Below are 21945 nucleotides of genomic sequence, written 5' to 3'. Positions count from 1 at the left end.
GCAAGTGGGATATAGACGAGGATAAAATACATGTTCTTTTTGTTCATGCAAGCACCAAGTGGTAGGTGTATGAAAAATAACATTATTTCTATTTTCCTTTCCCTAAACTCCCTCTGATGACTAGATTTAAACAAAAGAATGTTATTTATTATATTGTTATTAAAATGTGAGTCATTGGATTAGAAAGATTCAGTAATTAACTGATAATTTCTTTGATAACAATGAAGCATAACATCTGTTGAAAAGGCTCACAATAAAATGTGTCTTAAGGGAAGTCAACCTAAATGTAAAGGGACTTCAAAGGTACAAATACCACACTTAATTTTGGAATCTTCAGGAACATATTGAATGAAGTAGTAGCATTTATAATAGATCATAAACAGTAGATTAAACGGTTTTTACTAGTGGAGATAGCAGGAAATTACATGAACAAAAGCTTAGAAAATAGAAAACACAGTTCTTCATGTTTAAGAACTAATAAGTAAGAGTTTGGAGCATGGAGTTCAAATAGATGAAAATGAGCAGATCAAATGAACAGGAGAATGGAGGCCATGTTATAGAAATCCTTGAATACCCATCTAAGAAATTGCTATTTAATTCTCTCTGTAATGAGGAAACACTGCAAGTTTTTAGTTAGAACAAACAAACAAAAAGGTTAATGTGGCCAGAGCCACACTTTAGGAAGACTATTAGGAGAGAGCTGTGTAAAATGAATTAAAACAGGCAAAGAAAAAAAGCAAAGAGTGCGATTAATATAAGCTATTGCACAAACTTAGGCAAAAGATAATGAGAATATAAAGGTAGGTGGTGGTAACAGGAAGGGAGAAGAGGGGACAGGTGTGAGAGCACTATTGAATGCAGCTCTCCAGGAGTGCTAACTAATTAGACATGAGGAGTTCAGGCCAGGCAGGAATTGAAGCCAAAGGTTGTTAGCCAGGTTGACCTCAAAAATGGTAGTGCGATTAACCGAAATAGGGAAACCAGGAAAGAGCTGCTCCAGAGGATAGACAATTTATGTTCCAAATAGGTTAAAATTGATATGAAAGATCTGTCCAAATGGAAATATGCAAATAGCTGCAGAAAATGGAAATAGAATTGGAAGGGCAGATGAAGGAAGAGATATGTTAATAAATGAATTAAAATTGAATAGGATTTCCTGGGGTTATGTCTCCCAAGGGGATCGTGTGGAAAGAAGGAAAGACAGAATTCCCTACACTAGAGAAACCAGAAAAGAAAGATGAGCCACAGGGAGGCAAGGGAATGGAGACCACATGGCTAAGGATACCCCCAGGGAGAAAAGCAACTGCTCTCAGAGAAGTCTGAGTATACAGGGGAGCCATGACCTGTGAGGGTCACAGAAGAGTTTTGACAGTCAATCCAGGAAAACAGACGTTATGTTACAAGGATGGCAGTTTATAGCTTTCAGGGTTTTCAGGAAGGAAAAAGAAAGAGTGCTACCTTGATCGGTTAGCAGGATTAATAGAAAGGTGTGTTTTCATTTTTGTTTTCTGTGATTTGTATAATTTAAGTACATTTTTATGGAAAGGACCCTCTAAGAATCAAAATACCAAATCCAAGTGGCTAGTTCAATGGTTTTCAAACTTTCTTAACTGCAACCATTGTAAGAAATCATTTTTTAATATCCTAAGTTGGTACATGCAAAACTTCTGTGTATATAATATAAAATATGTTTATAAATATGTATATATCCTGTAACTTTTATTCAATTTCATTCTCCCACATTATTAGAAGAAATTTTATTCCAAACCTACTAGAGTGATTTCATGACCACTCATATGACCACCTAAAGCTTGGCACATCATTTAACAAAGCAAAGACCTGTGTGTGCTCAGAAGGGAAGAGTTAAAATACAAAGCAAAGAAACAAGCCAGGGCAAAGAAGAGAGGCCCTTCTTCCCAAGATACAAAAATAAATTCTGACTATGGAGGAAGCTGAGATCCCCTCTTCAGTGGCTTGGATCTGAATGAAAAGTAAGGAGTAAGTCATGGTTAGTGATGATTAACTCCCTTCCCCACATTCATTTTTCAGTATTTCTTACCATGACAAACTGTCAACTACCATGACAGTGCAGTGTGGCTCAGGGTTTTCTGCCACCTACTCAAGGAAAAGTTAGATACTTTTCAACAGAGTAGAAGAAACTGTAAGCCCTCTGGAGTCTGACCGCTTTTCCCCTTCAATGCCCTCTCTTCCCTTCTATAATGTCACGTCGGAGTACCCTGTTCTTTCCCAAACACGCCAGCCATCTTTTGCCAGACAGAGAAAGACAAGAAACTGTGTGGTTTCATTTACATTGGGAATTTTTTTTTAAAATATGGTCTCATAGAAACTGACTGTGGATGGTGGTTACCAGGGTGTGGGGAGTGGGGGAAATTGGGAAAGGCTGGTAAAAGGATATAAATTTTCAGTTATAAGATGAATGAGGTTTTTTTTTTTTAATATTTTATTTATTTATTTGACAGAGAGAAAGAGAGATCACAAGTAGGCAGAGAGGCAGGCAGCAAGAGGGGGGAAGCAGGCTCCCTGCTGAGCAGAGAGCCAGATGCGGGGCTCTATCCCAGGACCCTGAGACCATGACCTGGATGCAGGGCTCAATCCCAGGACCTGAGACCATGACCTGAGCCAAAGGCAGAGGCTTAACCCACTGAGCCACCCAAACACCCCAACATGAATGAGTTCTAAAGATCTAGTATATAATACGGTAGTTGATAATATTTATTATATTGAAACATATTATATTGAAACTTGCTAAGCAAATAGAACCTGTGTCCTCACCCCCCAAAAAAGGCAGGTATGCAGGGGTGACAGATGCATTAATTAATTTGTACATCTATGTATATCAAATCATCCCATGCATACTTTAGTTATAATTTTGCTTGCCAGTTACACTCCGATAAAGTTGAGCAAAACACAGGAGGTGCATAATATCAAGCAGTGCAAGTGCCTTCACGGAAAATAAAGCAGCTTCAGTGAACTGAGAGTGGCTGGGGTGCCCTGTTAGCCAGGGGCCTCATGAAGAGCTTTGTAAACAAATGCTTATGCAGAGACGAAGGGAGTAATGGAGAGAGCCACATGACTGCCTGGACAAAGATTAGTCCACCAGAGGAAAAAGCATGTGAGTACACTGTCCTGGAGACTGGCCCATGCTTGGCAGACAACATGGATCCAGGGCAGCTGGTGCAGAAGGAATGGTGTCGGGAGAAGCATGACCAAGGTATGTTTCAGGGAATCTCCAGTGGCTAATGAAATGTCCTAACTGCTAACAGTCTTCCAATAGCAAGGGGTGCCTTGGAACAGGGATATGCAATGATGTTAGCGATGGCAACAGGAGCAGCAGTTTCAGGTAGAGTGGATGGGGAATGTGAGAGAAAGGAGACAGCTGTGGCTTATGGCCAAACAAATGGAAGTACAGAATGATCATGGTTGAGACAGGGAAAATTATGGAAAGGTCAGTGGGATTGTTTTAGAGGGGGGAAACTCAGTTTTAGATCTGTTAGGGTAGATGCAAAAGTTTTAAGCCTGAATGAGATCATTGAGGGGAGAGAGGGCAGGACAGGTTAGGAGAAATCTGAAGACTGAAGTGTAGGGCACATAAAAAGGTCAAGGGCATGATGTATATTCAGCAAAGGAGACTGAAAAAGAACAACCAGTGAACTGGGATAAAGACAAGAAGAAGGTGGGATCCAGGAAGCCATTTCATCTCTATAGTATCCACAGGAACAACACAGACTAGCAGACTCTAAATCTCAGAAACTCTCTTGAGGCAAATTTGGAGTTAGCAGACATAAGGAAATGTCTAAGACGGCCGCCAACAGAAAAACACAGGATTTCTGAGTGGCCCTGCAGATAATATGGGAATGGAGGGTAGATGAGGGAGTTGTGAGCCGAAAGAATCAACTCTAACTTAAAGTAACTTGTGATCCCTGTACCCTCCTTCATAAGTCCTTACATGTGATTTAAGGAAAGGATTCAATATACCATAATATCATAATTCAGAAAAGTTTATATCTACTCTTCAAGGAGAATTATAACATTCTTGCATAGTAATTGAGACAGATATATTACTATAAAGGATTATAATTTAATTAGGTTGGCTCTCTAGAGTTTCACTTGAAATGTCTAAAACTTGTTTCCAAGTGCCTATATATATACATACATATATACATATGTGAGTTCAAAATGTGATATATGAGTGTGTGTATGCGCACGTATGTATGTGTGTGTACAGATTCTCTCAGCATCAAGCTTTAACTGAGAGAGCTAAAAGCTTGCCAGAATGTATCAATTATGTATTTGTGGATCTATTTTGCAAAGGCAAAAAAATAAATTTGTTGGATAATGAGTTTGTGAGTAGTAGATCAATTTGTTCACGTACCTCACAAAGGTTAGAGTTTATGACTCATTCATGTACTATTGATTCCATGCACTAGAAGACAGTTAAAATAGGGTCATCATGGCCCCTGACTGATAGGAGCTGTGGTCCTGGTCTATACACAACATATCTTTTTCAACATCAACTTCTTTAGCAGACCAACACAAAGAAAAAGAGTGTTCCCAGTGTCGCAGTGCTACCATCTTGCAACAAATGTGTTCTTTTTCTTCCTTCCAAGTTTCTGATGCATCATACAGTTTTATCTAGTGGGAATTCTGTACTTACATTTGAAAGAAGTTTGTAACAACCTAAAATTACATGTTAGTACAGGTTAGTTTTCAAGTCTTGCTAATTGTTTCTTTTGTAGAGAAAGATGATCAGAAAACCTGGCAAAGCCTGGCTGGCTGTGGTCTATCAGTTCCAGAGTGAGAACAGGGCAAGTTATATAAGACCTACTTAGTAGAAAAGATCATAAAATTGTCAGAAAATCTTATTCATTTTCATGTAGAGAGCTTTCCCATCATTCCTCACACAAAATCACATTCCTTTGTGTTTAAAATAAATTTAATTTTAAATTCATATGTAAATTAGAAAAAGCACTCTTACTTTATGTGAAATATTTACTCACAGTTCATGTGTTGAAGGGCTAGTGGCAATTTGGGCTGAGTTTTCAGAAATAAATTATATAGCTTCTAGGACCAGTTTTTTTAATTGAAAAATAGTAATACTTATTCTGCTATGAGACAAATGTGTGTGAATGCTACTCCTATTTTTCTTTCAATTCATGAAAAACAGGACACTTGCCGGATGTTTAATATTTTTATGGTTGCCATATAATGATTAATATTTCAAAATGTTTACATAGTATGAGGCATTGCAAATTCATTAAGAAACAACCATATTTATTTGTCAACTATTATTGGTAATATTTTGTTGTGATATCCTACTCTTGACTAGAAATGTATACATAAGTATAAATATGCCATTTATAACTACCCCCAAATAAGTTCCAATCATCTGGATAATGGACAAAATTACTTAAATACATAAAATTAATAGGTTAAAAGATTTTTTTACCATGTTTTTTTTTTCTTTCCAACTCAGTTTTAGCCCTTCTTGTGTCATGCAAGGCCTCGATGATTACCGTTGCACCGCTTGCCCACGGGGATACGAAGGCCAGTACTGTGAACGGTATGCAGTCATGAAACCTAGAGATCATCTAATAAAGGATCACAGTAGAAATGTAGTCATTATTTTCATAATTTATTTTCATTTTCTCTAATAGTTCATATGCTTTCCACACTTATTTTTTATTTTTATATCTGTAGAAACATTCTCCGAAGATAGTCATTTATTTCCACCATATATATATATATATACACATGTATGTATATATATAAAAATGTGCTTTGGTATACATGGTTAGGCTAATATTCATTTCATGCCCTTGTAAATACCAGAAGGATGATGACTAAAAGCATCCCTGGACACCAAGGCTGTTATCTGAAGTAATTTATGAAAAAAAATGTTCAGTAGTATACTACATTTATCTATGTAAGCATGTAAATATCTATGTTCCCACTATCTATGAATACAGGTATATAGAAAAGACTGGAAGGGTACAGTGAAATGACAGTTACTGTCTTAAGCCAAAGTGATTATAGAAAATGTATTTTTTTCATATCCATTAATGTTTAATCAATAGGAGTTGACAGTTCATATAGCTTATAGATGAACAGGGCATATATTATCAAATATGAATGTCCTGAATTATTTTTGCAGTTCTCAAATGTTGTTACAGCTTTACTTTCATCATCTCCAACATATAAATGATCAAATTATATTTTCCTGAAAAATTGCTTTTATTCAGCTAATTAAACCAAAGGTCTTGGTTAAATTTTTATTGTAACTTTCCAAATGAATTTGTTCCACTTCTGAGAGCTTCTTAAATCATTTGAATCACCTTATGACCTGCCTAAGCTCATCAGCTCAGGTCTAAAATTGCTTACATGTTTTGAGTGTCCCTGTAATGTAGGAAACCCCTCCCCATGTTTTATCGTTGTTACTTTTGTAATTAACTCTTCGAGCATTTAATCAATCTCAGTCTGCTTAGAATAGAATTCTTTCACCTGCAAATATTAAGAAATAATTTAAGTAGACTTATTTAAATGGTCGAGCATTTATAATCTTACATTGAAAATAAAATAACAACTAAAACCACAAATGTGTAAAAGCTTAGTTACGGATAACTTTTTTTTTTTTACATTGCCTTTTCTTTTCTTTTCTTTTTTTTAAATTTATTTATTTATTTGACAGAGAGAGATCACAAGTAGGCAGAGAGGCAGGCAGAGAGAGAGAGAGGAGGAAGCAGACTCCCTGCTGAGCAGAAAGCCTGGTGCGGGACTCGATCCCAGGACCCTGGGATCATTACCTGAGCCGAAGGCAGTGGCTTAACCCACTGAGCCACCCAGGCACCCCTGCATTGCCTTTTCTTACCAGCACAAGATATATTAATTTTCACAATTATCTGTGCAAATTTCCACTGAAGGTAGTTTGGGATTATCTGCCTAATGTTTGTAATTTTTGGCTTCAGCCTCCTACTTACTGTCTCTCAACTTCCTCCCATGCTTGTCTCTGGAACAAAAGCTGTGGGTGTTGATTAGAGTTAGCTGACCGTATATATAATTTATTGTCCAAACCGGGATATTCTAAGGAGAGATAGGAAGTGTTTTAATAATTAAACTAGGACAACAGGTAATTTGGGACCATTCTGGGCAACCCAGAGCATATGGTCCTGCTAGAATCTTGTTATTACCAGGTTTCCAGTAACATAACCCACAGTGATATATATTTAGGTGAATGGATGTATGAATGAGTGGAAGAGTCAATGAATTGATTTCATATTGGGTTCATCCAGTTGGATTTTCTTTCTAATATCTCAAATTAATGTTACATAAATTATTTCCATAACATTAACCCACTTCAAGATGGAATCTCCATCTTGAGGATGATATGATAGAAAGACCAGTAGAGTTAAATAGAAAATCTAATAGTTTATTGCCACTTAGCTTCTTTTTGTTCAAAATTAGTGGGATGAATTATTTGGTCATTTTGATCTTTAAAATGCATGAGTCTAGGATAGCCCAGGTGTCAATATATAATTTTATTTATTTATAATTTTTAAAAAAGAAGACTTCAAAGCAATGTTTATGATCTAGAGTAGTGGTAGGCAAAGTGACCCACAGAATTTGGCCCATTGCCTGATTCTGTATGGCACTATAAGCTAACAATGGTTGTTACAGGCAAACGTTTACAATCAGTGTGATGATAGGAAGCACTAAACTTGACACTTTAATAAGAACTTCCTTCTTGTTAGTACATTGATTTTACATTAATACATTACTATTACAAAGTAGTTTGTACTCAAATATTGTTGTTCTTGTTGTTATTATTATTAATAATTTGAATTCCATCTTGAATTCCATCAGCAAAAAAAAAATGCTTAGAAATGTATTTATTCCTCACTGAATGGTTTTGATTGCATCTTGATCTGGAAAAGTATAAAATCAGTACTGGCTAATTCTTTACAAGAAAAGTGTACTGGCTCCTGATCTATTGACTCTTGGTATCACTTTGGTTCCATCCAACACAACACAAACACAATAATTGAGAGACGTGACATATTATTAATCCTCTGCTTTTTTACTGTTTAAATTCAGATGTGCCCCTGGCTATACTGGTAGCCCCAGCAGCCCTGGAGGTTCCTGCCAAGAATGTGAGTGTGACCCCCACGGCTCGCTGCCTGTCCCCTGTGACCCCATCACAGGGCTCTGCACATGCCGCCCCGGAGCCACAGGGCCGAAGTGTGACGGCTGCAAGCATTGGCATGCACGCGAGGGCATGGAGTGTGTGTGTACGTACGCTAACTTCGCCATTCATTCTGGGGGCCCTTTTCCACTTCGGTCTCGTTTCCAATGAGAACTACTGACTCTTTTATTTTTTCTTTTTCTGCAATAGCTAATGCTACTCGTCATTCCTCCTGACACTATCTATCTACCTTATGCTGTTTGCCTGCTGTTTTTGTCTCTGTCCCATGGAGTCCAGAAGAGCTGAGAAAATCCTCAGCATGCTTTAGTCAGTGCACAGAAGACCTACGACCAAGCTTCTAGAGGCATATTTTATTTTATTTTCTCCAGCTCAGAGTTTGCAGTTTTACGCAGGGTTGGCATAGGCTCTATGACAGATTTAAAGACCTGGGTTCATTCAATTTTTCAGAATCCTCCTGAATTTGTAATCCACTGGACAGGCACTTTAGGCCTTGAATTACAACTGACTTTTCTTTCCTAGCTTGTAGGGAAATCCACGGGCATACTGCTTCATAACTTTCTCTTGAACTGCAGATCCTGAAAGCAGTGACAGTGAACTCAAGTATTTTTACTCACAGGTGCAATAAACAGAAAACAGTGTGCTTTTTTTTTTTCTTTGAAACTGCTGCTGCTGACTTTAGTAATCCCATAGGCCATGTAGAAAGTACATTGACTATCAGTAGTTAAATATAATTAGATTATATAAATTCTAATCTAAAATTAGGTTATTTATAAATTTAGGAGGGACTGTTACATTCTTTTTTGTCTTGAGGGAATTTACATTAGTGGTCTTAATTCTTTTTAAAAAATAGAAATATAAAATATTTGAGTAGCTTTGATTTTAATACTTACCTATTTTAGTGTATTTATGCATGCCAATATTTCTAGTTTTCACATCTTATGTGTGTGTTAATCTTAATAGAATTTTAATTAGAATTTTTATTTGTGTTCCAATTTTTTAAGAGTAACCTCAAAAGCTAAGGCTGGTCAGCATGGATGTGTGTATGGATGGGTTTGAAGTATAATCAACATACAAAGTTATATTAGTTTCAGGTGTACAACATAGTGATTCAACAATTCTGCACATTTCTCAATGGTCACCGTAAGTGTAGTCACCATCTGTCACCAAATGACTATATTCCCAATGCTATACTTTTCATACCCATGACTTATTTATTTTATAACTAGAAATTTGTACCTCTTAACCTATTTCACATTTCACACAACCCCCACCACCTCCTTTCTGGCAATTATTAGCTTATTCTCTGTATTTAAGTGTCTAGTTTTTCATTTTTTTGTTTTGCTTTTTAGGTTCCACTTACAAGTGAAGTCATATCATCATTTGTCTGACACATATCACGCAATACTCTCCAAGTCCATCCATGTTGTTGCACATGGCAAGATTTCATTCTTCTTTATGGCTGAGTAGTATTCCACTGTATACATATACCACACCTTCTTCACACATTCATCTAAAACGGACATCTGAGTTGCTTCCATAACTTGGCCATTGTAAATAATGCAATAAACATAGAGGTACATTTACTTTTTGAATTAGTATTTATATTTTCTTTGGTTAAATACCTAGTAGTGGAATTGCTGGATTGTATAGTATCTCTACTTCTAATTTTTTGAGGAAACTCCATACTGTTTCCACAGCAGTTACACCAATTTACATTCTCACAAACAATGAACGATTCCTTTTTCTCCACATCCTTGCCAACACTTATTTCTTGTCTTTTCAATTCTAGCCATTCTAACAGATGAAAGTGGATAGATCTTGCATCATGGTTTTGATTTGCATTTCCCTAATGACCAGTGATGTTGCACATCTTTTTATGTGTCTGTTGGCCATCTGCAGGTCTTCACTGGGAAAATGTCTATACAGGTCCTCTGTCCATTTTTAATTAAATTATTTGGGAATTTAATTAAAAATTAAATTTTTTAGAATTTAATTTTATTTATTAATAATTTGAATTCCATCTTGAATTCAAACTGTTGGGATTGAATCCCAACAGTTTATTTTTGCTTTTATTTTCCTTGCCTGAGAAGACATAGCTAATAAAATATTCCTAAGGCCAATGTCAAAGAAGTACTGCCTGTGTTTTCCTCAAGGATTTGAGGTCTCACATGTAGGTCTTTAATCCATTTTTCGGTCATTTTTTGTATGGTCTAAGAAAATGGTCTAGTTTTATTCTCTTCCATGTAGCTGTTCAGTTTTACCTACATCATTTGTTGAAGATACTGTCTTTTCCCCACTGTATAGTTTTGCTTCCTTTGTTGTTGATTAATTCACCATATAAGCCTGGGGTTTTCTTTGAGACTCTTTATTCTGTTGCATTGATCAATGTGTCTATTTTTGTGCCAGACAATACTGTTTTGGTTACTACAGCTTCGTGATATATCTAGAAATCTGGGATTGTGATACCTCTGTTCTTCCTTCTCAAGATTGCTTGGGCTATTTGGAGTCTTTGGTGGTTCCATGAAAATGTTAGTATCATTTGTTCTATTTCTATGAAAAATGCTATTGGTATTTTGATAGGGATTGCATCCAATCCATAGATTGTTTTGGGTAGTACAGACATTTTAACAGTATTAATTCTTCCCATCCATAGGCATGGGATGTTTCTTTGTGTCACCTTAAATTTCTTTCATCAATGTTTTATAGATTTTAGAGTACAGGCCTTTTACCTCCTTAAGTTTAATTCCAAGTATTTTATTATTTTTGGTGCAGTTGTGAATGAGGTGGTCTTCTTAATTTCTCTTTCTTCTACTTCATTATTAGTGCATAGAAATGCAACATATTTCTATATATTAATTTTGTACCCTACAACATTACTGAGTTTATTTACCAGCTGTAGAAGTTTTTTGGTGGAGTCTTTAGGTTTTCTATGTATATAGCATCATGCCATCTGCAAATAGTGACAGTTTTAGTTCCTTCTTACCAATGACTACCTTTCATTTTCTTCATGTCTGATTGCCATGGCTAGGATTTCCCATACGATGCTGAATAAAAGTGGTGAGCATGGACATCCTTGTCTGTTCCTGGTATTAGGGAAAAAGTTCTCAGTTTTTCACCAAAGGGAATGAAAACCTGTGGGTTCTTCATGTATGACTTTTATTATGTTGAGGCATATTCTCTCTAAATAAACTTCATGAGAATTTTTATTGTGAATGAATATTGTATTTGTCAAATGCTTTTCCTACATCTATCAGAATGATCCTGTTTTTTTTTCCTTTATCTTATAATGTGATGTAGTATTCTGATTCATTTGTGAATATTAAATCACACTTGTATAGTTGGAATAAATCCTGCTTGATTCTGGTGAATGATATTTTTAATTTATTATTGAATTTAGTTTGCTAATATTTTGTTGAGAATTTTTATGTTCATCAGAGATATTGGCCTTTTTTTCTTTTCTTTGTAGTATTTTTGGTTTTAATATCAGGGTAATAACCATTGGCCTCATAGAATAAATCTGGAAGTTTTCTTTTTACTTCTTTTTTTTTTTTAATACTTTGAGGCAAGTAAGCATTAACTCTTCTTTAAATGTTTGGTAGAATTCATCTGTGAAGCCATCTGGCCTTAGACATTTGTTTTTTGGGAGGTTTTTTGATTACAGATTCAATTTCATTACTAGTAATCAGTTAATCAGATTTTCTATTTCTTCCTGATTTAGTTTGGGAAGGTTATATGTTTCTAGGAATTTATCAATTTCTTCTAGGTTGTCCAATTTGTTGACATATACTTTTTCATAATATGCTTTTATAATTCCTTGTATTTCTTCAGAGTCCTTCATTTCTGCTTTTGTTTATTTATTTGGGTTCTTTTTTTTTTTTCTTGATGAATCTGGCTAAAAGTTTATCAATTTTGTTTATCTTTTCAAAGAACCAGTTCTTGATTTCATTGATAATTTCTGTTGTTTTTTCTTTGTCTTATTTCTGTTATAATCTTTATTATTTTCTTTCTTCTACTACCTTTGGGCTTTGCTTTTTCTTCTTTTTATAGTTCTTTTTTAATCTTTTGTAACATTTTTTTTATTACTCTAGCTACATTTTCTTTCTTTTTACTTAAATGCAATTAGCCAACATATAGTACATCATTAGATATAAAGTTCAATAATTCATCAGTTGCATATAACACCCCATGCTCATCACATCATGTGCCCTCCTTCATGCCCATCACTCAATTACCCCATCCCCTAATCCACCCCCCCTTTAGCAACACTCAGTTTATTTTCTATAGTTAAAAGTCTCTCAGGTTTTCTTATATTCCACATATGAGTAGAACCATATGATGATTGTCTTTCTCTGACTGACTTATTTCACTCAGTGTAATACACTCCATTTCCATTCACATGGATGCAAATTGTAAGCATTTGTCCTTTCTGATGGCTGAGTACTATTACATATATATATGTAATATACATATATATGTATATACACTATATATATATAAACACTTCTTTATCCATTTATCTGTCGGTAGACATCTCAGCTCTTTCCTAACTTTTCTATTGTGGACATTGCTGCTGTGAACATTGGGGTGTAGGTGTCCCTTCAGATCACTACATTTATATTTTTGGAGTAAATACCTAGTGATGCAATTGCTGGATCGTAGGGTAGCTCTACTTTTAATTTCCTGAGGAAATCCATACTGTTTTCCAGAGTGGCTGTACCAGCTTGTATTCCCACCAACAGTGTAAGAGGGTTCCCCTTTCTCTGCAACCTTGCCAAAATTTGTTATTTCCTCACTTGTTCATTTTATCCATTCTAACTGATGTGAGGTGATATCTCATTGTAGTTTTGGTTTATATTTCCCTGATGCCAAGTGATGTGAGGCATTTTTTCATGTGTTGGCCATCTGGATGTCTTCTTTGGAGAAATGTATGTTCATGTCTTCTAGCCATTTCTTGACTGTATTATTTGTTTTTTGGGTGTTGAGTTTGATAAGTTCTCTGCAGATCTTGGATACTAGCCCTTTGATACGTCATTTGCAAAACATCTTCTCCCATTCTGTAGGTTGCCTTTCAGTTTTGTTGAAATTTTTTTGCTATGCATAAGGTTTTTTTTTCTTTCTTTATTTCTTTTTTTGTTTTGTTTTGAAGAGTTTATTTATTTGTTTTGACAGAGGGACCAAGAACAAGCAGTGGGGAGCAAGAGAGGGAGAAGAAGTACATTCCCCACTGAGTGGAGTGTATGATGTGGGGCATAATCCCAGGTCCCTGGGATCATGACCAGAGCCAAAGGCAGACGCTTAACCAGCTGAACCACCCATGTGTCCCTGTGTAGCTTTTTATCTTGATGAAGTCCCAATAGTTCATTTTTTAACCTTGTCTTTGAAGACATGTCTAGCAAAAAAGTTGCTGTGGCAGAGGACAAAGAGGTTGCTGCCTGTGTTTTCTTCTAGAATTTGTAGGATTTGTAGATTGCTCCAAGTAGCATAGACATCTTGAAAGTATTTTGGTCTTCCAATCCATGAGCATGGAATGTTTTTCCATTTCTTTGTGTCTTCCTTAATTTCTTTCATGAGTACTCTATAGTTTTCTGCTAATAGATCTCTTGCCTCTTTGGTTAGATTTATTTCTAGCTATCTTATGGGTTTTGGGGGCAATTGTAAATGGGATCAACTCCTTAATTTTTATTTCTTCTGTCTCCCTGTTCGTATATAGAAATGCAACTGATTTCTGTGCACTGATTTTATATTCTGACACTTTACTAAATTCCTATATGAGTTCTAGCATTTTGGGGGTAGAGTCTTTGGGTCTGCCACATAGAGTATCATGTCATCTATAAGGAGTAAGAGTTTGACTTCTTTGCTGATTCAGATGCTTTTCATTTCCTTTTTTTGCCTGATTACTAATGCTAGAACTTCTAGTACTATGTTGAACAGCAGTGTTGATAGTGGATATACCTGCCATGTTCCTGACCTTAGGGGAAAAGCTCTATTTTTCCCCATTGAGAATGATATTCACTGTGGGTTTTTCATAGCCTTGATGATACTGAGATATGTACCCTCTATCCCTACACTGTGAAGAGTTTAAATCAAGAAAGGATGCCATACTTTGTCAAATGCTTTTTCTGCATCTATTAAGAGGATCATATGGTTCTTCTCCTTTCTTTTATTAATCTAGTGTATCACATTCATTGATTTGCATCCCACTTCGTCATGGTGAATAATCCTTTCAATGTATTCTTGGATACCGTCCTGTTAGTATTTTGGTGAGAATTTTTGCATCCATGTTCATCAGGAATATTGATCTGTAATTCTCCTTTTTAGTAGGGTTTTTGTTGGTCTTGAGATCAAGGTAATGCTGGCCTCTTAAAAAGAGCTTGGAAGTTTTCCTTCCATTTTGACTTCTTGGAGAGTTTAAGAAGAATAGGTATAAATTCTTCTTTAAACGTTTGGTAGAATTCCACCAGGAAGCCTTCTGGCCCTGGGCTCTTGTTTGTTGGGAGATTTTTTTTTATTACTGCTTCAGTTTCCTTGGTGGTTATGGATCTGTTCAGCTTTTCTCTTTCTGGTTCAGGTTTGATAGTTTATATGTCTCTAGGAATGTGTCCATTTCTTCCAGATTGCCTAATTTGTTGGCATGTACTTGCTCATAATATGTTCTTACAATTATTTGTATTTCTTACGTGTTGGTTGTGATCTCTTGTCTTCCATTCATGATTTTATTTGGGTCCTTTCTCTTTTCTTTTTGATAAGTCTGGCTAGTGGTTTATCAATCTTCTTAATTCTTTCAAAGAACCAACTCCTAGTTTCATTGATCTGTTCTACTGTTCTTTTGGTTAGTATTTCATTGATTTCTGCACTAATCTTTACTATTTCTCTTCTGCTTAGTTTAGACTTTGTTTGCTGTTCTTTCTCCGGCTCCTTTAGGTGTTAGGTTAGGTTGTTTGAGACCTTTCTTATTACTTGAGAAAGGTTTGTAGTGCTATATACTTCCCTCTTAGGACCACCTTTGCTGCATTCCAAAGGTTTTGAACTATTGTGTTTTCATTTTCATTTGTTTCCATGAATTTTTTAAATTCTTTAATTCCCTGGTCGATCCATTCTTTCTTTAATAGGTTGCGCTTTAACCTTCATATATTTGAGTTCTTTCCATATTTCCTTTTGTGATTTAGTTCAAGTTTCAAAGCACTGTTGTCTGAAAATATTCAGGGAATAATCCCAATCTTTTGGTACCAGTTGAGACCTGATTTATGACCCAATATTTTGGAGAATGTTCCACGTGCACTCAAGAAGAAAGTGCATTCTGTTGTTTTACGATAGAATGATCTGTATATATCTGTGAAGTCTATCTGGTTAAGTGTGTTATTCAAATCCCTTGTTTCCTTGTTGATCATCTGCTTAGATGATCTGTTCATTGTAGTGAATCAGGTGTTAAAGTCCCCGACTATTTTATTATCACCAATGTATTTCTTTAAATTTGTTATTAATTGGCTTATATAATTAGTGGCTCCCAAGTTAGGAGCATAAATTTTTATAATTGTTAAATCTTGTTGTGTAGACCTTTTAAGTATAATATAGTGTCCCTCTTCATTCCTTATTATATCTTTGGTTTAAAATCTAATTTGACTGAAAAAAAAGTTGCTACCCCAGCTTTGTTTTGATGTTCGTTAGCATGATAAATAGTTCTCTAAACACTCATTTTCAATCTGGAGGTGTCTCTGGGTCAAAAATAAGTCTCTTGTAGACAGAATATGGATGGTCATGCTTTTTTATCCAATCTGATACCTTGTGTCTTTTGACTGGAACATTTAGCCCATTTACTTTCAGAGTAACTATTGAAAGGTAGGAATTTAGTGTCTGTAAAGTCCTTGTTTCTGTAATTGTCTCTGTTTCTTTCTGGTCTGTATTACTTTAGAGCTCTCTCTTTGCTTACAGGATCTCCTTTAATATTTTTATAGGGTTGGTTTCATGATCACAAATTCTTTCAGTTTCTGTTTGTCCTGGAAACTCTTTATCTCTCCTTCCATTCTGAATGACAACCTTTATGGATAAAGTATTCTAGGCTACATGTTTTTCTCATTTAATACCCTGAATATATCAGGCCAGCCCTTTCTGACCTTCTAGGTCTCTGTGTATAGTTCTACTGCAGTCTAATGTTCCTACCCTTGTACTTTAAGGACCTCTTATCTCAAGTTGCTTTCAGTATTTTCTCTTTATCTCTGAAATTTGCAAACTTCTCTATTAAATGTCAGGGTGTTGACCTATTTTATTGATTTTGAGGGGAGTTCTCTGTGCCTCCTGGACTTGAATACCTATTCCTTCCCCAGATTAAGTACATTCTCAGTTATGATTTGGTCAAATATATATTCTGTTCCTCTCTCCCTTTCTTCTTCCTCTGGGACCCCAATAATTCTAATATTGTTTCGCTTTATGGTATCACCAATTTCTCAAAGCCTTCCCTCATAGTCCATTAGTTGTTTTCCTCTCTTTTCCTCAGCTTCCTTCCTTTCCATTATTTTGTCTTCTATGTCACTGATTCTCTCTTCTGCCTCATTTACCCTAGCTGTTAGAGATCCATTTTTGGACTGTGTTTCCATAAAAGCATTTTTAATTTGGCCTGATTAGATCTTATTTCTGCACTAAGAGATTCTCTAATGTTTTTTGTACTTTTTTTTAAAGCCCAGCTAGTAACTTTATAATCATTTATTCTGAATTCTAGATCTGACATTTTATTTATATCCATATCGATTAGATTGATGGCAGACAGTATTACCTCTGGTTCTTTCTTTTTTGTGGATTTCTCCTTCTAATCATTTTGTCCAGAGACTAGATGAACGAGAGTACAAAATAAAACTATATCCACACACTAGACAAATCTGAAGAAGTCAGAAACCAAAAAAGGAAAAAAAAAAAGAAGAAGAAGAAAGGAAAGAAAAGAAAAAGGAAAATGTAGGGAAGGAAAGAATATAATCTCACAAGTGGAAAAAACAGGGTGATACACTTGATCCTGGGTGTATTTTGGTTTGTTTGTTAGAAGACACTAAACTGCAAAATTGTAAAGAAAGAACTTATATATATACAAAAATGAGTATAGTGAAAGGAAGCCAGAAATTAAAAATATACCTGTAAAGTGTAAATATCAAAATGGGGGTGCCTGGGTGGCTCAGTGGGTTAAGCCTCTGCCTTATGCTCAGGTCATGATCTCAGGGTCCTGGGATTGAGCCCCACCTTGGGCTCTCTGCTCAGCAGGGAGCCTGCTTCCTCCTCTCTCTCTCTCTCTCTCTCTCTCTCTCTCTACCTGCCTCTCTGCCTGCTTGTGATCTCTGTCAAATAAATAAATAAAATTCTAAAAACAAACAAATAAATAAATAAATATCAAAATGAAGATTAAAAAAAGTCTTTTTTTTTTTTTAAAGATTTTATTTATTCATTTGACAGAGAGAGATCTCAGGTTGAATTTACAGGAGTTCAGAATGATTTGATAGATATCTACCTCAATCCAAGGGACCAGATAAATGCAGGTCCTCTACTTTCCACCATCTTCCCTCTATTCTATTTCTTTTAGTTCTTTTCACTGTAAAGAACTGTTGCTTATTTGAAATTTCTCTTGTTTCCTGAGGTAAGCCTTTATTGCAATGAACTTCCCTCTGAGAACTGCTTTCACTGTATTCCAAGGATTTTGTACCATCTGTTTTCATGTTTATGTGTCTCCATGTATGATTTTTTTTCCTCTTTGATTTCTTCATTGATCAGTTCATTATTTAGTAGCATATTGTTTAGTCTCCATGTATTAAGGCTGGTTTTTAAAATGTGCCAGAAAAAGTGAAAACTGAGTATGTATGCTAATATGTTTTTTTTTTTTTTAAAGATTTTATTTATTTATTTGACAGAGAGAGATCACAAGTAGACGGAGAGGCAGGCAGAGAGAGAGAGAGAGGGAAGCAGGCTCCCTGCCAAGCAGAGAGCCCGATGCGGGACTCGATGCCAGGACCCTGACATCATGACCTGAGCTGAAGGCAGCGGCTTAACCTACTGAGCCACCCAGGCGCCCCTAATATGGGTTTTAAACCATTTTTTCAATGTATTTCTATCATCTTTAATAAAAGTATATCACATTAAAGTAAAAGTAAATTTCAAGGTTGAGGAGAGAGAAAGATTAAATGTAATACATGATATACATGTACATTGTCATATTCATTTATTGGTTATATGCATATACATTCTTTTAATATTATATATTTTAATGATAATTATAGTATACTTCTAATATAACCAAATTAGTTTTATTATTATTTTCAAGTTATATTATTGACATTGATGTACTTAACTAGATAATATATCGATGCTCCAAATACAAACACTAATGTAAACAGTCCTTGAATTTTAAATCATTGATTTTCTTAATTATCTAGAAGTAAACTTGAAATACATACACCACGTTTGATGTGCATCACCAAAAAAATACAATAACACATTAAAGACTGTGAGAGATAAAATAATGAGATTACTTTCTGATCATTTATTTTAAAGGGAGTTGTTATTCTTCCCATCAACAACAGTGGCTCTAAGTTCTTATTCTGTTGATGATTAATGCTTTATATATGTTTAAATAGCTTTATAAGAAAACTCATTAACAAAATTTTAAAAAGCTCTTTTTTCTCCTTCACATCAGTGAAATTTAAACCCCCCAGAGTCCCAGGTGGTAGCAAAGGTGCTAGTCCTTCAGTGACAGACTTATTCCAGCCTTATAAAGTTCATTTGCATTTTTCTTGTTCCACAGAGAAATGTACATCCCATTGTTATACATGATATTCAGGTCAGTTGCTATATTCAGGAAATTTAATATTCTTCTATAGGATTAAATAATGGATTTTTTTTCCTATACAAAAGAAGTGCTAAGTTATGGGGATTTTTTTATGTGTACATTTTTTCTTAAGTGTTTATAATTACTTTATAAATATTTCTTTTATATTTTTAAGATATTTATAAGAAATATTTTATTTTGTAAATACTATGTAGATTTTCTTCTGAAACATTAGTGATTTCTATTTCTAGTAATGTTTACTCTTTACCCTTTATTAGATTAACTGTTAGAATTCTTGCATAGATTATCTTTAGACTTCTCTACTTTTCTCATATTTTAAAATTTCTTCTGTTTCAGAAAAATATGCCGTATTTCTACTATATTGACCTTTCCCAGGACTCAGTTTCTACTTCTAGTTTTGAAAGAAGATAATTAATCAAGGACATAACTGACTTATCTTCAAATCTCTTTTTAAGATCTTTCTATATCCTTAAGCTAAATAAGAGCAAAATATGAAAGAATGATTCACCTGGCCTGTTTGATCTGCAGAGTCTGTTTTAACACATGTGACTATAGTAGAATTGTGTAAGGCCTGTGGGTGGGTGTGGATTAGGGTAGTTTGGGTAGATGAGCCTGGTTTTGGTAAGAGAATATGTATGTGTAGTAAGAGAAATGTCTTCTGAGAAAAATCTCTTCTGAGCTTAAAGCACATGTTACATTGACAAATCAAAGAAATAAATTCATGCTGCTTGTTAAGATGGTGCTGACTATAAAAATTAAAATATTTGTCCTATTATGTCATAATTTAGCACTCTGGTTAGTAGCATCCATTATATAGTTAATTTTTCTCTCTTTGATTAATTCGCTAGAAAACATGACTTAATTTGGCCCACATTGTGAATTTGTATATTTTTAAAAATTTTTTAAAAACACAAAAAATGGTGTAGGCATGATCATTTCATTATCTCAAGAGAGCTGCATACCTGTGGAAAGAATTTATATACCTCCTGTAAAACTAGTTACACAATTAATTTATTTAACAGAGGATATGAAATTGTGCTTTAGAGATTGTGCAGTAAGAGCAAATGCAGAAAAAAAAAAAGCAAATGCAGAAATTATGGAAGAGTTTCCCTAGAGCACCTAAAAGACTTATAGCTGCCATGGACAATTGCCAGTGAGCAAGCTAGGATTTAATGAGACCCAAAATGGTAGATTTCTTGTGAGACATGGACTTTTATACATAGAATTTCCATTACTGTCATGAGGAATTTATACAAATAATATATGCCCTTAATAGGTAATGTTTAGACAGTTGAGCCAAATTCAACCCACCAAGGTTATCAACCTTCCCAATCTGAATCAGTGCCTTCCTAACCAATACTTCTCTCTTCAGATTCTAGGCATTCTCCAAAGCCCCTTTTACCACACCTGTTTAATCATAATAGTGATTCCTTAAATGTTCACCTGTATTGAGAGCTTACCATTTATCAGACACTATATTTAGCACTTTATATGCTTTTAAATGATTGTAACGTCCCTATACACTATTGTTGCCACTGTGTGATAACAAAACTGAATTAAGTGATTTAAGTCACTGTATCTTATAGTGACTTTTCCATAGAGCTATGATTTGAACCTGGGTGTGCCTTGCAAATCTTACTTTCTTTTACACTGACTGCCAATTCAAGACACCTAAAGCAGACATGGTTTCCCCAGTATATTCAATATTAATTAACTCAGCTCTTTATTCATTTACTTTTTGTGCTTAAAGCCCATGCTACCTCAATAAAGAATAAAGATAAAATAGGCTAAAAGATGAAAAATTTTAAATTATATAATGTTAATAGGTACATACTTTCCCCCATACTAACTGTTGAAACTCTTTCCTCTAAGATTTAAAATATTATGGTGGTTATATAGGAGTTATTATAGATTTTTATACATCAGGGATTGTCAAGTAGAGTCCTACTTTCTATGCAAGTGAAAAACACACTAGCTAGGTGCTCAGGTTTCTTTCTAAATCATTTTATTTTTTTCTAATAGGAATAATTTGGGGTAACTCTCTGTGTCTTCTTCCCTTCCAATTGTTGGTGAGTTCTGAAGAGATATTTTTGTTAGACTTTCCAAAGCGGGAAGGACTTCTTCTTAGTACATTAGGTTAATACAAATTCAATGTCCTCTTCCAACCCTCATTCACAATTTACATCTCATTTTATAAAATGAGAACAATCACCTGCCTTTCTGAAATTTGAGAATGAGCAAGAAAGACTTTATTTATTTAACAGTAAATTTCTGTATGGTGAATCACAAAACTTGGATTTGTTCATGTCCTATTTTCTACAGATCAGTAGTTAGTACAAAACAACTCATGTAATGTTTAAAATAGATTATGAGTAGCATAGTAAAATATATTACTCTTACAGAGAACAGAAATTAAAATTAGGGGCTGTTGGCAAGATGTTATTCCATGAAGAGTACCTGAAATAGCATTTTGTAAATATCAAATTGATACTTCCTATTTTTATTCATTGCCTATGAGATAATAAGAATATAAGAGCTTAATTGCTTATAGTCATCTTTATAATATAACATTTTTGGTAAGGTTTTGCTTGCCAGTGTTGCAAAACCAGTTATGAAGTGTGTTTTTTACCTGCATCCTAGCTAAATGTGATAGTGCAATCTAATTTTGTAAAATATGCACTTTTCAGCCACTTGGTGAAAGTTAATATCTGAAGTTTTATCCTACCTTGACACTGATCTTCAGAGATAGCCAAGATTATTGTTTTTAGTATCTGGTTGCCAGCAAGTGTCTTTTTTATTAATTTTTAAAAATTTTTAATTTTTTAAATTAATTAATTAATTTATTTTTAGCCAGCAAGTATCTTATCACAATAATGCAGTGACCCTTGTATATTATCACTAGAACACT

At 34.8% G+C, this 21945-nt stretch overlaps 1 protein-coding gene across 2 annotated transcripts in view; it reads left to right on the top strand.

The window, feature by feature from the left end:
• LAMA2 (laminin subunit alpha 2) overlaps window positions 1-21945 on the top strand; it is a 491254-nt gene that overhangs the window by 293659 nt on the left and 175650 nt on the right. For both annotated transcript variants that reach the window (XM_044249160.1, XM_044249149.1), the window contains exons 30-31: window positions 5495-5581; window positions 8110-8303. In XM_044249160.1, coding sequence (XP_044105095.1) covers window positions 5495-5581; window positions 8110-8303 — 281 coding nt within the window. The remainder of the gene's footprint in view (window positions 1-5494; window positions 5582-8109; window positions 8304-21945) is intronic.

The sequence above is a fragment of the Neovison vison genome, chromosome 1, assembly GCF_020171115.1.
Source record: "Neovison vison isolate M4711 chromosome 1, ASM_NN_V1, whole genome shotgun sequence".
Lineage (NCBI taxonomy): Eukaryota > Metazoa > Chordata > Mammalia > Carnivora > Mustelidae > Neogale > Neogale vison.
Note: the sequence above shows the minus strand (reverse complement) of the source record. Positions and strands in the feature narration are given on the sequence as shown.